A 15703-nucleotide genomic window follows, 5' to 3' on the forward strand; every position below is an offset into this window, starting at 1 on the left:
TGCACCAGGCAAACATTCTACTGAAACACTGTATTTTGGATTAAGGGATGCATAGTTTTATTTCCCCTGCCTCTGGTGCTTTTTCTAGACTAAAGGTATCTCAGCCAGTCTCCCCTTCGTAAAAACAACTTCCAGAGATTTAGACCAGTCAAAATTGTCACTTCTATCCATATATGCCTTTCATCTCCCCCCCCCCCTTCTTCAAGATATTACAACAGATCCAAAGGTGTGGAATAAATAGAATGTTATCTTAGTAAGAATTATACTTTTTAAAAATGATGGGGAAAAGGAAACTAAACAAATAGTTTTATAATGAATGGAAGTTTCACCCTGAAATTGATATGGTACACTATAAGAAAATATAACTTGAAACTATTATGTTTTTAGATATCTGGTCTTCACTATACAGGTTCTAGACCAGGGGTGTCAAACTTGTTTCGTACCAAGGGCTGAACAGCATTCTTGGTGCCAGCTGAGGGCCAGAAGTGATGTCATTAGGCAGAAAATGATATCATTAAACAGGTCATAACCAAAAATAAGCACTTTTCTCACTTAGGAACTCATTAGCTGCAAATAGAAGAGAAAATACACCAATCATATTTCATATTGATCATATTTCAAGATATGAGAGAGCCCAATTTTCATGTGGGCTGTCATAGCAGTAACACCTTCAGCACTGCTTAGCAGCTGAGAGCCTGAGGGTTGAATAAAATGCTACCAAGGGCCACATCTGGCCCCTGGGCCTTATGTTGACACCCCTGTTCTAGACTACTGAATAACTGTGGATATACAGTGGTGCCTCACAAGACAAATGCCTCGCACACCGAAAAACTCGCAAGACGAAAGCGTTTTTGCTATTTTTCTTGTGACTCGCAAGACGAATTTTTCTATGGCCGTGCTTCGCAAGACGAATTTTTAAAATTAAAAAGTTGAAGTTTTGTGCTTGAAATTTTTGAAATCCTCTGTACAGTATGTATGCCTTTAAAGAGCACTTAATAAACACTTTGTAAACCAAATTTGATTTTGTTCTGACTTTTTTTGCCCATAGGAACGCATTAATTAAATTTCAATGCATTCCTATGGGAAACCGCGCTTCGCAAGACGAAATTTTCGCAATACGAAACGACTTGCGGAACGAATTAATTTCGTCTTGCGAGGCACCACTGTACTGTATTCTTTTTGGTCACCTTGTAGAAACATAATAAATTCATAAGTTTCATACATAAATATGTAGAAACATAAATTCATAATAAAAGGAACCAAGAGAATTTTGAATTCCCCATTCCTTTTTAATATTCTTTACATTTGAGACAATTTAAAATGCACATATAAGGGCAGAAAGAATTTGTCATTTAAAAGATTTGAATGTTTTATTCTTTCGTATTTCATATTGAGAGCTGGTATAGTGTCCATGTCATAATCTTATACTTAATTTATTAGAATTCATTTGAATGCAATTGTTAAGAGTTTGCAAACCACTGACTAAGGGTGATTTACATATATCCAAGTGGTAAACTACCACAGTGAGAAAACCAGTTGTATAGCTACTATTGTAAATATGGTAAATGATTCCTGCAATTATCCTGAGATTGTAGATAGTATCGATTATTTATAGTCAAGATGCCAGTAGCATTTTATATGCTACTCTAGTAACAACAAGTTAAATACTTTGAGTTGAATAATTACATTCCTTTTATGGATATTACATTTTTATTTACAAAAACCATCAAAACACATATAATGTTTGTACAGTGTTTGTTGCAAGAAGTGATAGTGGACCATCTGTATTACAGTATTATTTTACAATTAGGACACATTTGTAGCATTTGTAATATCTCCTGGGATACAAAATATGATATTACAAACATGCAGAAGGGCTTTTCTGTGTTACCGTATTCTTCTCTTGTATGTTAGACTTGCACATTAGCTATGTGAATTACATGTTCGAGAAAAATATATTGTACCTGAAGAAATATGACAGTGTGAAACAATATAGGCTAGAGAGAAACCTTCTGGTGAGGCTTATTCAGAACATCTTTAGTGTTACTTTTAATTTTCATTACTTTAATGTGTCTGCAGACCTTTAGTTCAGAAAGCCAAAGCTGACATTTTTGAACACACACAAACAGGTTGATATGCCATTCACCCATTTATTCATAGGCCATCGGCTATGTATTTGTCAAGATAGCTCATTTCCCCCCTATATAATGGAGAATTTTTTTTTCTCCATTCTGTTAGACTTTCAAAATTGCCTATTAAATAGGATATTGTACTAAACTCTGTCATAGTGCTCAGCGGTACAGATGTCAGTACAGAACCGTAGGTAATGTGTCAGCCAGATTTGGTATTGGGACTGGTCTGAACATATCTGGTGCAATTCCAAATCTTTGGTTGGTTAACCCACACACAGGCCTGGCAAACTGGTTCCTATAGTTGCATGTAGCTGATAGGGACCAAGACCAGGATAGACTTAGCTAGTCTACAACACTAGCTTTTTATCCTGCAACAAGAGTGTGCTCTACCCAGGACATTTAACATGTTCCCAGACTGTTCTCTGCAGTTTCCTATTAAGATCTGGGTAATGCACCACTTGTTGCACCTTAAGTCACAAACTCTACAAAGACAAGAGCATTGAACCTAGCTCACCCACTACCTGTTCCTAAGTTTGTGTATTCTCTCTACAAGGGACTATTGAAGCCCATTTCAAATGGAATTCCATTACAGCTTCCATTACTTTACCTGGAATAGCTCTTTCCTCCAATTGTGAACCTGGCCCTGGTGCCACCCGTAAAATGCCTCCCTCCCACCTAAACATCACTTCCAGTTTTCATGGAACACCGGAAGTGCCATTTTTGGCATTTCGAAGACCTCAGAAGACCTTCTGAGGGCCTGGGAAGCCATAGGAAGCCTCCCTGGCCCTTAAAGGGCCTTGAAAATGAACCCCACCCCCTTAAAAAAATTTTTAAAAATGATGGTGAAGGAAGGGTTGCGGTGCCCACCCCATGGGGAACTGTCCAGGGCATTTGCCCCCCCCAACTGTTCATACTGTGCATTCTGCCCCAGTGTGTGTGTGTGTGTGTGTGTGTGTGTGTGAGAGAGAGAGAGAGAGAGAGAGAGAGTGTGTGTCTCTCTCCCTCCCCTCCCAATATGTATTATGTGCCCTAAATTAAGTACTCTTCTCAGTACAGATGTCAATCTGAGCATATAAACAGAAAAAGGGTTATCCATGGATTAGTGGAAGACAGATTATATTCTCAGTTATTTCATTGTTGAACTGTTATCAAGGATCAACACTTTGTGGAAGGTCACCCTGACTGAGAAGATAAGTGAAGGCCAGAAGTTATAGAAAACTAACTGAAATATAGTTGAGGGTGGAAAAGCCATTTAGAATAAGAGATGAAAATTTCCAGGGGTGATGTCAATGACTGAGCTCTGGCTGAGGGCCCACACCCACTAGATCTTCCTGATGAAGCTGATCGCTGAACCCTCAATATCAGTGCTCAGTACCATCAAGGGGCAAGTGGGGGAGGTATTAGGGAAAACCCAGTGCACACTTTTGTCCCAGCATCCCCAGCAATCTGGTGCCAGCACCAAAAGAAAGTATCTGGCACAAAAGAAAGCCAGATACTTTCTTTTGGACCGCAAGTCACAAAAAAGTAAGCAGATATTCTGCTTACACAAACTTGTTCAGACAGGTTGCTTAATGTAAAAATGAAACAAAATGTTCCAGCTGTTACATGCCTAGCTTGTTTTTTGCTGGGATCTGTGGCGAGTATTCAGAAACATTATTTAATTGGGGGTGGGGGGAGGCTGAGATAAACCAGTGAGAAAACATGGTATGTTAAGTGGGAAGGAAACCATCCGAGAGTTCCTAGTACTGTATTATATGGAAGAAAATTTCCGTGGAAGAACTTTTCTTTAGGGTTTGTAATACACAGCATCTTAAAGTAATATAAAGTGAAATACACAGCATCTTAAAGTAATAAGGCTTCAGCCTTAAGAAAGGGGCAGATGACTAAACTGATGCATGTTTATATACTACATTTATGCATAGATGACATAAGGATTTCATACTCTATTCAGCCATGTTTTAACACGGTTTGGAAAGGAAAGAAATGCATCATGTAGACAAATTTAGTACATCTCTGACGTAAGTAAGCAGATCTTTTGGAGGAAAAATAGCTGATGCTTCTACAGTTTTGTTGTTGTTTTAACTTTGAAAAACTGCTAAGAATTGCTGAAAGATTAAACATTATAGAAGGATATATACACTCACTATGAAGCTGTAGGTTGGTGCTGAAAGCAGTTTGACTTCTACCAATGGGAATTTCTGCTGAGTATCTGATGATTGCTGTCCTTAAGGAATTATTTTCTTATAAGCTGTACATTTCCCATCCACATTCCCTTTAGCATGCTGTTCAAAACAAATTCATAGTGGCTGCAGCTGCTTTTCACAGCTGTTCTGCTAACTCAAAACAGATGTCAAAGCCAGAGGTCTGACATTCAGTAGACGAGTACTATTAAATCCCACCTTAGTAAGCTCTGGAAGATAATAGGTCATGGAGCAAATTGCTTTCACGCTATAGTTGTGTACAGACTGCAATGTCTCCTGGAAGTTTTATATGTATTAGATGCAGATCTTTTTTTTTTCATTTTGACACATGAAAAGCCAAAAAATGTAAACTTGAATGTGCTGTTCCTGACCTAACTGCAGGGCATGTACAGAACATATGGTGACAGCCTTACAACAGAATGCTACATTAAATTTCCCTGGATTGGGGCCAAACCCACCAAAGTCCTTTTGAAATCGAAGGGGCTTAAGTTAATCATGACTAATATGTTTCAGTGATTTTAACAGGACTCTTGCATGACCAACTTTCTCTGAATCCAGGCCACTGTTTATAGGCAAGTTAACTGATATGTTGTAGTATTTGTATTGTTTTGGGGTTTGTTTCATCAATGGATTCTCAGAAAAATGCCTTCCAGATCAACTGAAAACACAATTAGATATTTCTATTTTACACCCTGCTCCTAAAGGCTGCTACATGAAGTTGTAATGAACTCTCAATTTAGCAGAGTAATGGGGGGAAGAGGTGTCTGTAAACTCCAAAAGTCTGTAAAATCTGAATCCCCCTCCCTACATTAGTCCAGAATACTCTTACCTTACAAATCTCAAGTGAATGACATGTCCGCCACTGCCTGCTTGAGGGAAAAATGGAGAGTGGCAGCTCCAGCATCAGCCCTGTGCATCTTTGCCTGTGCAAAGAAACCCATTTATTTACATGTGTGCAGTGGCGGCAGCAAAACCCCGAAGGGCCTATGAGTTGCTGTCCTCCTCAAGGGGGCAGTATCCCAAACAAATAAGTGCATGCTTGCCCTGGGGGATCACTACGCTCAGGCTGGAAAACTCTGCTCTAGAAGCTGCTTCCTAAATTGTTCTGGGCAGACAGTGAACACATTAGTTTGACAGGACAAAATACAGAAACACATTTTGAGACTTTTCAAAATTTGGACAATAAGAAATCGGACACAAACCAACATTTTCATTGGGAAATTCAGAAGGTGAGCTAAGCTTGATTAAAGCTTATGAGAGATCTTTGATATGTTTTTTTTTCCACCTGATATTAGGCTGATGGGACCCAACAGATATTTCTTGTGTTTGGATGTTTGGATCTAGCGCTTACTGAAGGAGCTCTGCATGTTGGGCCTAGTGGTGTTTAAAATATAAGATTATTATTTTGATCCACGTCTGCCTATATGCAGAATTGATTGTATTGCTAAGAGTACAGGATTTGACCCCTTTTTTATTCTGCAGGATAGAATATGCTCACAGTGTGCTTAAAAGTATTAAGTAAAAATGATTTATTACCTCCATGCACTGGGAGAAAGAAAAGCCATCAGAGCAACTACATTCCGCATATATTTCACTGTGTCAAAATGCTGATGAATAGTGTGCAGATTTACATATGTATGAGAGAGAAGTTTAGGAGCACTTTCCGCTTTTCCTGCCTCTTAGGTCATTGACTACTAAGGGATTATCTAAAAATGAACAAGGACAAACTGCAGCTCCACATCTTCCAACATAAAAAAAAATCCTATATCTAATATGATGTAATTTAGTAAGGAAAAAAATTGGCTGTTGTCAGCCAATAAGATAGGGCTGTAGTTCAATGGCACAATCTGTGTGTTGCAGGCAGGAGGACCCAGCTTCAGTTTACCAAAACTTGTGGCTGAAGCTTTGAGTACTCTGTGTAACTGCTTCATGTTATTGCTAATTGATAGAGAGTCTTCAGGGACCCATAGCTGTTCTACATTTGTGCTCTTTGTAATTCCAGTGCACGTGTACAATGTGCCTAGGGTCTCTTTGCATATTATTCTTATTCTTATATGCCTTAGAGTATGTAACAGTGCTAAGGTAGATTGTTCTTTGTAGCAGTAGCAAGCTCAATTCATCATCTGAGTCCTGCAGTACTGCTACAGGCAATTAAACGTTTTAGCACAATTGTTGACTAGTAGAATCCATATATATTGAGCAAATATGTTCAGAATCTCAGTTTCACCCTTTTCCTGAGTCGGTTGATCAGTAAATTTATTCACTGTGTCTCTCCATTTCAACCTAAAAGCAGAAAACAAGGATTTTTAGGCGCTACCTGCAAGCAATATTGTATGCATTTAAATACATTGGCGGCTTTGGGTTCATTTTTACAAAATTGTCTGTCCTGTATTCAACTCCAGAATGCACATTGAAGTACTTCTGTATTTGTTCCCTTCCCTCTTCCCACCCCCCACCCCCGATACCTTTATTTCGATTACTAAAGGAAGAAATGTCCCTGGCAAGCCAGTGAGAGAGGTTAGTGAGTCTGACCCCCCTGCAATAGCTTCTTGTTTGCAGCATCCTTTTTCTTTTTTTTTTTGGTCTGGCATTTGTGGCACAGCATGCATGTTGCTAGGTACATTTCACAGGTGTGCTATAACATGTAATACCTCTCAACTTGGATTGAACATCAACAATGGGAAGGAATGCCTTATTCTCCAATTAGGCCCTTCCAAAAGATGCTCATATTTTAAGAAGAAAGATGAAAATCTGCCATAAAATTCTTTTTCTGTGGTTCATGAAGTGTGAAATCATAATCTGGCTTTGGCCAATGCTCTGAGACTTCTTAGATACAAGGTTCAAATCTTCATTGGAAAAACAGATTAAAAGAGAGGGTTGAGAGGTATAATTTATATATTCCTTCAGCTTGCAAGTTCAGCATTGTACTAAACAGAAGATCACTAACACCTGCAAATTCTGCTGTGCTACACTAAAGTACATACAACAATGCCTGCGGTCTAGTGGACAGAGTACAACAGGTTGAAATCCAGCTTAGCTATGGATTGCTGATTGGGCAAGTCTCTCCTTCTTGCTTTTGGTTCTACATCTACATTCGACTTCTAGAAATTGTGGTCACTTTATAGGGTTGCTGTGAGAACATTTAAGGGCTTCAAAGTGTCATGCGAGTTATCATTTACCATCATATACAGAAACAGGTGCTTTGAGCAGAAACAAAGATGCTAAAAGATGGCCTATCAGCTTCTAGAAGATACACTTCTTCGCCTTGGTAATGGAGTGCAAATAGTAATTGCTGTATCATCTTAAAAACGGAGGGCATTTGAATGTTACGCTGTTCTTCCTCTTTACCAGGCATGATGTATGAAAGGCGAACAGCCTAATAAAATGAGTAATGCTAACACATTCAGAAATTCAGAATAGTGACCATTAGCATTGCAATGATCTTGACTCCAAGCCCCAAAAATATGCTCATTGCTCTTGTATACCAAACTGGCATTTTTTTTTAATTGCTGCTGCTTAGATATAAATGCAAAACTTTAGGCTTACTGGACTACAGACATTAATAGAGGACAGAATACAAACAGAGACAAAAACAAATTGTCATATACAGGCATGACTTGGTATCCACGGGGGTTCCATTCTGGAACCCCTCATGGTTAACTGAAACCGTGGATATGGGCAAGCACCCCCCTCCAGAAGCAAGGGGAACTCTGCTCCCTTCACCTCTGGAGCACCCTCTGAGCCCAGCAGAGACTGCGGATGGCCATCCATGGTCTCTGCCAAGCTCAAACTTTCAATGAAAAAAAAGTCACTTCCAGTTTTTCATAAAACCAGAAGTGACTTTCTAATGCCTTACAAGACCTTAGGAGGCCTGCAGAAGTCCCTTATAAGGCATTAATAATTTCATTTTTTTTTTCATTGAGCGTCTGAGTCTGGCAGAGGCTCAGACATCCATCCACAACCTCTGCTGGGATCAGAGGACCCTCTGGACGTAAGGGGAGCAGGGCAGATATGGGATCTGCAGATATCCACCCCTCCCCCAGACACTAAGGCTTTGATGACTGGTTCTATTAGTGTTGCAGCAAGAACTGTTCAGGCTTAATGCCCATGGTCTGTGAAGGGTCCATGAAAGCAGACTGTACTTGTGAGTTGTGACTGAGAGCAGTCGTTTTGCATATGAAGTACGCCAAGTATGAAGTTGCCATTAGGTGCAGTCCTAATCATATTTACCAGAAAGTAAGCTTCACTGAACTCAGTGGGAATTTCTTCTGACTAAACATATTTCGAATGACGTGGACTGGCATATCTTCTCTTTGGTAAAAGAATATGAAAAAGTTGGGATTCATGATTTCACAGGCAGCTCAATTACATTCAAGAAGTTGTAATTCTGAATGAAATATGCAGCATTCCCATATATTATATTTGGATTTGAAATTTGTCTCCAGATGTTGTTAGGGGAGTGAATAACAACATTTAAAAAGTAGATAAGCTCAGAGTAGATAATACCCTTTGAAGAAATATTCCATTATCAGATGTAGAATGTCACCTTCAGTGACATATTTCAGATAGAAAATGTTGGACATAGCAACAAAAATTATGTGGCAGAACTAACAAAACAGACAAAGTTGATATGATTAGAAGTAGGAGAAAACCGAACAGTCATTTGAAAGAAGTATTTATTTATGGAATCAATCTAGGGTGCCACAAAACAATATCTTACTTCCTATGCAAATAACTTTAAGATGACTTGCCACTGTATGATGTAAATTATTCTGATATTATTGGTCAGTCCAAAAAAAACAAAGCCTGATGAAACAATATCGCCTTGGCAAACTGCCTATGAGACAAAGGGAAGAGGTAGTTCCACAACACTGGCACTATCTCTGAGAAGGCCCTACCACCCCATTGAGCCACCCACTATACAGTAATACCTCCTACAATGCTGCTTCCTGCAACAGTAGCCCTAGGGCAATTTTTATAACACACTAAGGCCCCAATGTATGTACTGGTTCCATTCCAGAGGTCTGTACTGAAGTTTGGACATACACGGCTCCAAGCAGCTGGCCAGCCCAGCACTTTCACAATTGTGCGAAAGGACCACAAAGGGTGTCCTGGTTCTGCATGAAAGGCCCAACACAGCTCTCCCTAACTTGGGTGCCCATAAATGAGGGAGTCAGTGTATTATAAAAAGCAAAAAATTTAAAATTCATAAAACTGTTCAAAAGTTTGATACTGAAAAATACAGCGATCTCTGCCATACTTTCAGCCAACAGAAGTTGGATATTCAGGCTAGTGCTGTGCCAAATGAGAACAGTATGTTCTGGCACAAGCCCAATTGCTTGGTATCAGGAAATGCTTTAGGAGAGGGGAAAATGAGCAAGGCAATCTACCCTAGATGTCTTTTTTCAATTAGAAGTTGCAGTTCCCAAGGATCAGTCTGCCCAGCTCATCCTCCTTGGTGTAACTCCTCTTAGCATCTTTCATCACTGCCATGCAGGACGACAGCAGCGGTCATTTATGCAGTAGGCTTTGACCTACTGGTGAGTTCAGTAAACAGATCTGCATTGGAACAGTATTATAATTACCTCTTGTAGTGCTGGTTTACACAGCACTCTGTTTTCCAGGCACATACCCCCATATTACTGTGCTTCAGACAGGGCACTTGGAACCAGGGCTTTTGGTTAAGTCATCTTATTGTGTGAGAAGTCTCATACAGGTGGCATTAAAAAGTCAGCATCAAAGTGGTTCCAGAAGCCAATTGGTACCATTGTAATAGTTGTAAAACTGGTATCAAATACTCCAAATGGCCAACTCCATTTGTGACTCTGTGGTCATCATCTATGAGCACTTTTCAGAGACAGCCTTGCAGATAAAGCAGCCTTAGTGGAATGCATTGTTTAGTACTACCACCACCACATACCAAGAAACTCATTATTCAAGAGAATATCTAAGCTGAGAGCTTAACTCATAAGGGCAGGGCATCCCTAATATATAGGTTGTTGTATCTATAGCCCTGGACTAGTGGAATTCCAATTCAACAGCACTTTGTTTGTTTTTCATTATTTTAAGGATTATATAACAATTTTACACTAGTTATACACTCGGGAAGAAATGGAAAGCATCAGTTTGTTCACACTCACCAGTCCATTGTTGGCACCAGTTCAGAACTTTCCCTGCCTCCTTACAGCCAAGTGTCATCAATATCCTTGCTGAACACTGACCACTGAAATTCAGTCTGTCCTTTATTTGTTCGGGTATTCCCTTGTCAGGTGCATAGATGTGAGGCATAAAATACCATGTCACAATGTTAGTGGAGAAAAAAGAAAGCACGTGAAAGATAGATCATAGGTTTGTATTACAGCAAGTTTCTCAGGTCATCCAAAAGTGACGACCTGCAAACCTTTTATGTTCCTCTGTATATAGCTGTATCAATATGTCACATAGTGACATTTTTTTATTGTTTTCTGGAAGGTGTTTTTGGCAGATCTGAGCAGCGTGTGTGTAAAATTGCCCCAAAATGGTTCAGCTGCTTATAAGTACTGAGTGGAAAAATAACACTTACTTGCCTTTTAAATGATAAGTGAGCACATATCACTTGTGAAAGGTGCCAATTTAACAGTCTGAGGCTGAAGTCCTTGCATCCTTTATCCACCGAATAAGACAGCAGTAGTTCCAGTCTTCACATAATTTTAAAATGGCTGCATCCTTATTCTAAGAATCTTCTTGGAAAATATTCTCACATTTATGATACTTTGCCAGAATAGCTTAAACGTTAAACTGGGTGCAAACTGGAGACTGACTGCCCAATCCTAAGGGGCAGCCCAATCCTGAGCTGCCCGGGGCGGCACCATGAGGGCCACTGTATAAGCCACTGTACTTCAGCCTAATCTCTCTCAGAGGATTGCTAGCTACATTAGTAGGCTATATCATAACCACCATGGTTGTTGGAACTAAGTGGGGAAGAGGCACCATTAGTCTGTGACATTTACCACTTATAAAAGGACAAATCTACATGAGAGCTTTTTGTGTTTCCCAGTTAGCACCTTAGCACTAAATCCTACTGTCTAGCAGAGAAAAAGGAGGCATGAAATTAACATAGCACAATCCAAAACTAATGTAATTTGTGTTGTGTTGTGGATCGAAGGGGTTTTGAATGATGGAAATCTAGACTAAGTGATCGTTGTTGTCCTTGCAGTCATTTTCATCTCTGTCACATGACTAGCAGGGCTGAAAAACATAAACTACACACATCTGACCTAGTAGAATTAAGAGTGCATATATCTGAATGCCTGGCTGTGTGTTTCCTCAGCCCGTCTCCGCTTCTAGACTTTCCTCCTAATTCGTTCTGTGTCCACCCTTTCTGTGCCAGCTGTCACTTCAGCATGAGGAGTCAACATTTTATGAACATCAAGATCTAATTTCGTCTCAGCAATGGATTAAAATAAGCTAAAACAAGAATTCTGTCACAGGTCATCACAAATAAATTATTGCTGCAAGACAAACCACATTTAACTCAAGCTGACACGTCCAGCTTCTCTTTCCCCCTTGGTAATGAAGTTCATACAGCCAGCTTTCTTTAATTAGCAGCAGTATTTTAAAGGATTTGGTGAATTTATGTAGGATGATTTAAGTCTTCAATTTGGTCACCAATGGAGACTTTGCTCAGGACCTTACTCTCATTAACATCAATTAGCACTTTGGCAAGCTCCCCAGTCAAGCTGTGTTGGTTGATTATGATTGATCAGTGTGGCTGCTGTTCACTTTAATTGATGCATTTACAAACACTTGTGTAACACATTCTTTCACATGCACATTTGATTTTTGAGTTTCTGCCAAGGGTTTTCATGCATGCGCCTTTGAAATTTGCCATGTCTTCTTGTTTTTACAAGCTCAAATATGCTGCTGGTAGGATCTATGCAGGTTTCACTGAGCTTTGGTAGCATTTTGAAGTGTCACCGAGGCCCCAAACTGTTGGATAACTGCCGTTGCATGGGACTGTCTATTTTACATCCAACTACCTAACTTGTCAACGAGTTTGTCCTTCACAGTATGTGTGGCAATTTTCATAACTAGTCACAATTCTGTTTCATTTGTGAATTCTCTTTTTTTTTTTCAGGCCACAATGTAGGCAGCCTTTTCCACATGGCAGATGACTTGGGCCGAGCAATGGAAACCTTAGTTACAGTGATGACCGACGACAAGGTGTTAGAATAGCAAGATGTGTTTTACAACTTCAGGCGTACCCGCATGGTTTTTATAATATTCATATGACAAAGGATTAGACTGTAAGAGTTTACAAGAAAACAAATCTATATTTTTGTGAAGGGTAGTGGTACTATACTGTAGATTTCAGTAGTTTCTTAAGTCTGTTATTGTTTTGTTAACAATGGCAGGTTTTACACGTCTATGCAATTGTACAAAAAAATAAGAAAACTACATGTAAAATCTTGATAGCTAAATAACTTGCCATTTCTTTATATGGAACGCATTTTGGGTTGTTTAAAAAAAATTTATAACCGTTATAAAGAAAGATTGTAAACAAAGTGTGCTTTATTAAAAAATTGTTTATATAAATCCCTATAAAAACAAACAAAAAAGAGGCAGTGCATTTGTTTAGCATCACTTCAGCTCTGTAATTGTACCAGACAGATATTCATGTTCTGTGTTCTTTTCTTTGCGTATCAAAGAGAGAATTTCTGCAACACCAAAACAGCCCACTTACATTTCTCATTGTTTCTGTCTGACTAGCACTGGCATAAAAAAATAATATTGTTCTAAACTTCCAGTTGAGGTAGCTTTACCACCTCCTTCCAAGTAAAATTCAGTCTTATTAGAATTATCCAGCTAGTTGGCAATAATATGAAAGAGCACATTACATGACAATCGCTATCTTCAGAGCTTGCAAAAATAAAAAGATAAAATTGAATCCTTATTCTATGCTTCTGCTGTTTCCTCCACTACTAGTAACCCAAATGTTGCTAGTCAAAAACAAAATAGGAACTGCCTTACTGGATTAAACCTTTGGACATTATGGTCTGGTATCCTGCCTCTGGCACTGGCCAGCACTTTAATGCTTCAAAGTAGAAGTCTGATTTGCTTTCAGGCTGTGTGTTGCCACCTTCCAAGGGAGACTCAGCTGCTCTGTGTGTGGGGATGAGGACATAACTACAGATAGCGATCTGCTTCCATCCTGAAGCATGAGTTTGATTACTCATTATTACAGTATTATTATTGTAGAGTTCTTGAGCATTGAAAATTGCCCAGACTCTTAAAAACAAGAAAAGTCTCTACAAATCTGCTTTGCCGCAAGTTCCAAGGAGACCCTGCACTTCAATTAAACCAAGGAAATAGTATGGAGCAATTATATTGACTTCTTATCTGTGGGCAGCTGAAAGAAGCCACACTACTTCACGAGATGATGGTCATTCAAGACAACAGTCCCACTAATCTTGTTCCTCCCTAGGTCTTCTACAAGTGATATCGCACAATTAACAATGACTCAGGAGAGGGATAACAGAAAATAGATGTTAAGTAACAGCTCCTCAGGTTTACTACTCTAAAATTTTGAGGTGCTGTTAACAAAAGCTTTACCATTTCATTTCATGTCCTTTCACCAGCCTTTAATTCCATTATTTGATGTTAGAATCTCACCATCTAATCCACGTTAATACTTTGCAAGAGTAAAATCTGTTACCTCTTCTTGTACGAAGTGTAATTAAAATTGGAAGAAAATTTTTATTTTATTTTTAATGCTAGTTAACATCAAACATGGGTAGTCATGTTATTTCTACCTCACTTTGGTTTTGTGGTGTTCCTGAGTATGTACAGAAGATATTACATCATCACCACTTGTCCATTGTGTGAGCAGGTCTTATTTTAACAACAATAAATCCACAAAAAAAATTCTTTTCAAGGGTAATAGCTTACAAAAGAGTTCTAAACTTCCATTTCCGTCATAAGAATTTCTTAAAACGCAGGCACAATCCATCCAAGTGCAGGTGCAACATTGCAGATTGAGAGATCAGCTCAGAGTCCCTGTCCCCCTTCAGCTATGCCCCTTGCCCGGGTGTTGAGCTTGGCAGGGATGTGCGATAACAGAGAGAGCAACAGGTTTGACTGTTCCCTGCGCTGATCCTGCCATGCACAGACCCTCTACCCACACTAGGATGGATCATGCTGTTTCTTTGCAATGTGTACCCAAGATATGCTCATGCCTTTCTTCAGGAAAGTGCAAGCTGAGATGTTCAGAAAGGAGCCTCTCTTGTGCTTTCAAGGTGAAAATTCTCTTTTAAACAATTGAAGACAAATGGAGTGCACAATTGTTTTCATCAGGGTTTTTTGTTCTTTCCTTCATAGACATTAGTTTTGAAGTGAGTCTGTCAAAAATATTTAAAGAGTTTAAGAGCTTTATTGCTGCTTTTTAAGCATTTTTGGGGGAATTCTTTCATGTTCCTTATATCCACAAACTATTAAACTGTAAAACATTATCAGTGTAACTGAATTACTATCATCCGGCATGTTATACCACTGTTAGCCAGTACTGGTTTATTACTTGGGTATCATAATCTATTGTGTTCTAACATCAACACTGTAACATTGACTAATTATTTTTATAAACTTCAGTTTTACTGCATTTTTTTCACAACATATCAAATTTCACCAAATATATGCCTTACTTATTGTATTATATACTGCTTTACTGTGTATATCAATAAAGCACGCAATTATGTTATAAAAATAAGTGTGGTACTTTTACTGATCATTCAGCATTTAATTTGTTGCTTTCTTTTCCAGCTAAACTGCCTGTATGGATTTTGGCTGGGCAGAATGCCACCCTATCCATTCCTGAATTCATTTCTCACCCCAGCATACTTAATACCCTGCAGCTAAAGACTCCATGGCCAAAAGCCAATGCCCAGTTTTTATTTAAACCCTATAAGATTTTTTTTGGGGGGGGAGGGAGGGATAGGATGCTTTGATTTCTGTTTCTTTTTGTTTGGTAAGGCATACATCTCGCATTAGAAACTTGAGAGCAGTGTTTTAAACTCTGTGAAACTATTTTATGAAAATAACCTGATTTGGATGTAAAACATAATTCAATCCATGAATATTTTGCCTCTGTGAAACACCCTTATACATTCATATTGCTGGAACCACTTCTGCTTTCATCCATCCCTCCTCATAAATTCCATCTCTCAGACTGACATTCCTCAGTATTTGAACACAGGTGTTGCTGTATTCTCGGACAAGAAATTCTGAAACCACTTTCCAAACAAACCACAGGGGTGGGTTTCTTGAGTTTGTGACTGCCAGGTACCAGAAGCAACTTGCAGCCAAGGGAAAGATCAGAAGCTGAAAAACAGCTGCAGT

At 39.0% G+C, this 15703-nt stretch overlaps 1 protein-coding gene across 4 annotated transcripts in view; it reads left to right on the plus strand.

Moving 5' to 3' along the window:
* The window catches only part of DMD (dystrophin), a 1248719-nt gene extending 1233645 nt beyond the window's left edge, over positions 1–15074 (plus strand). For 3 of the 4 annotated variants that reach the window (XM_066619666.1, XM_066619667.1, XM_066619668.1), the window contains 2 exons: positions 6819–6850; positions 12450–15074. In XM_066619666.1, the coding sequence (XP_066475763.1) occupies positions 6819–6850; positions 12450–12461 (44 nt within the window). In that variant the 3' untranslated portion in view covers positions 12462–15074. The remainder of the gene's footprint in view (positions 1–6818; positions 6851–12449) is intronic. The other variant, XM_066619670.1, reaches the window with a different exon arrangement.
* The last annotated feature ends 629 nt before the right edge of the window (positions 15075–15703 follow it).

This window comes from Tiliqua scincoides, chromosome 3 (assembly GCF_035046505.1).
Source record: "Tiliqua scincoides isolate rTilSci1 chromosome 3, rTilSci1.hap2, whole genome shotgun sequence".
Classification (NCBI taxonomy): domain Eukaryota; kingdom Metazoa; phylum Chordata; class Lepidosauria; order Squamata; family Scincidae; genus Tiliqua; species Tiliqua scincoides.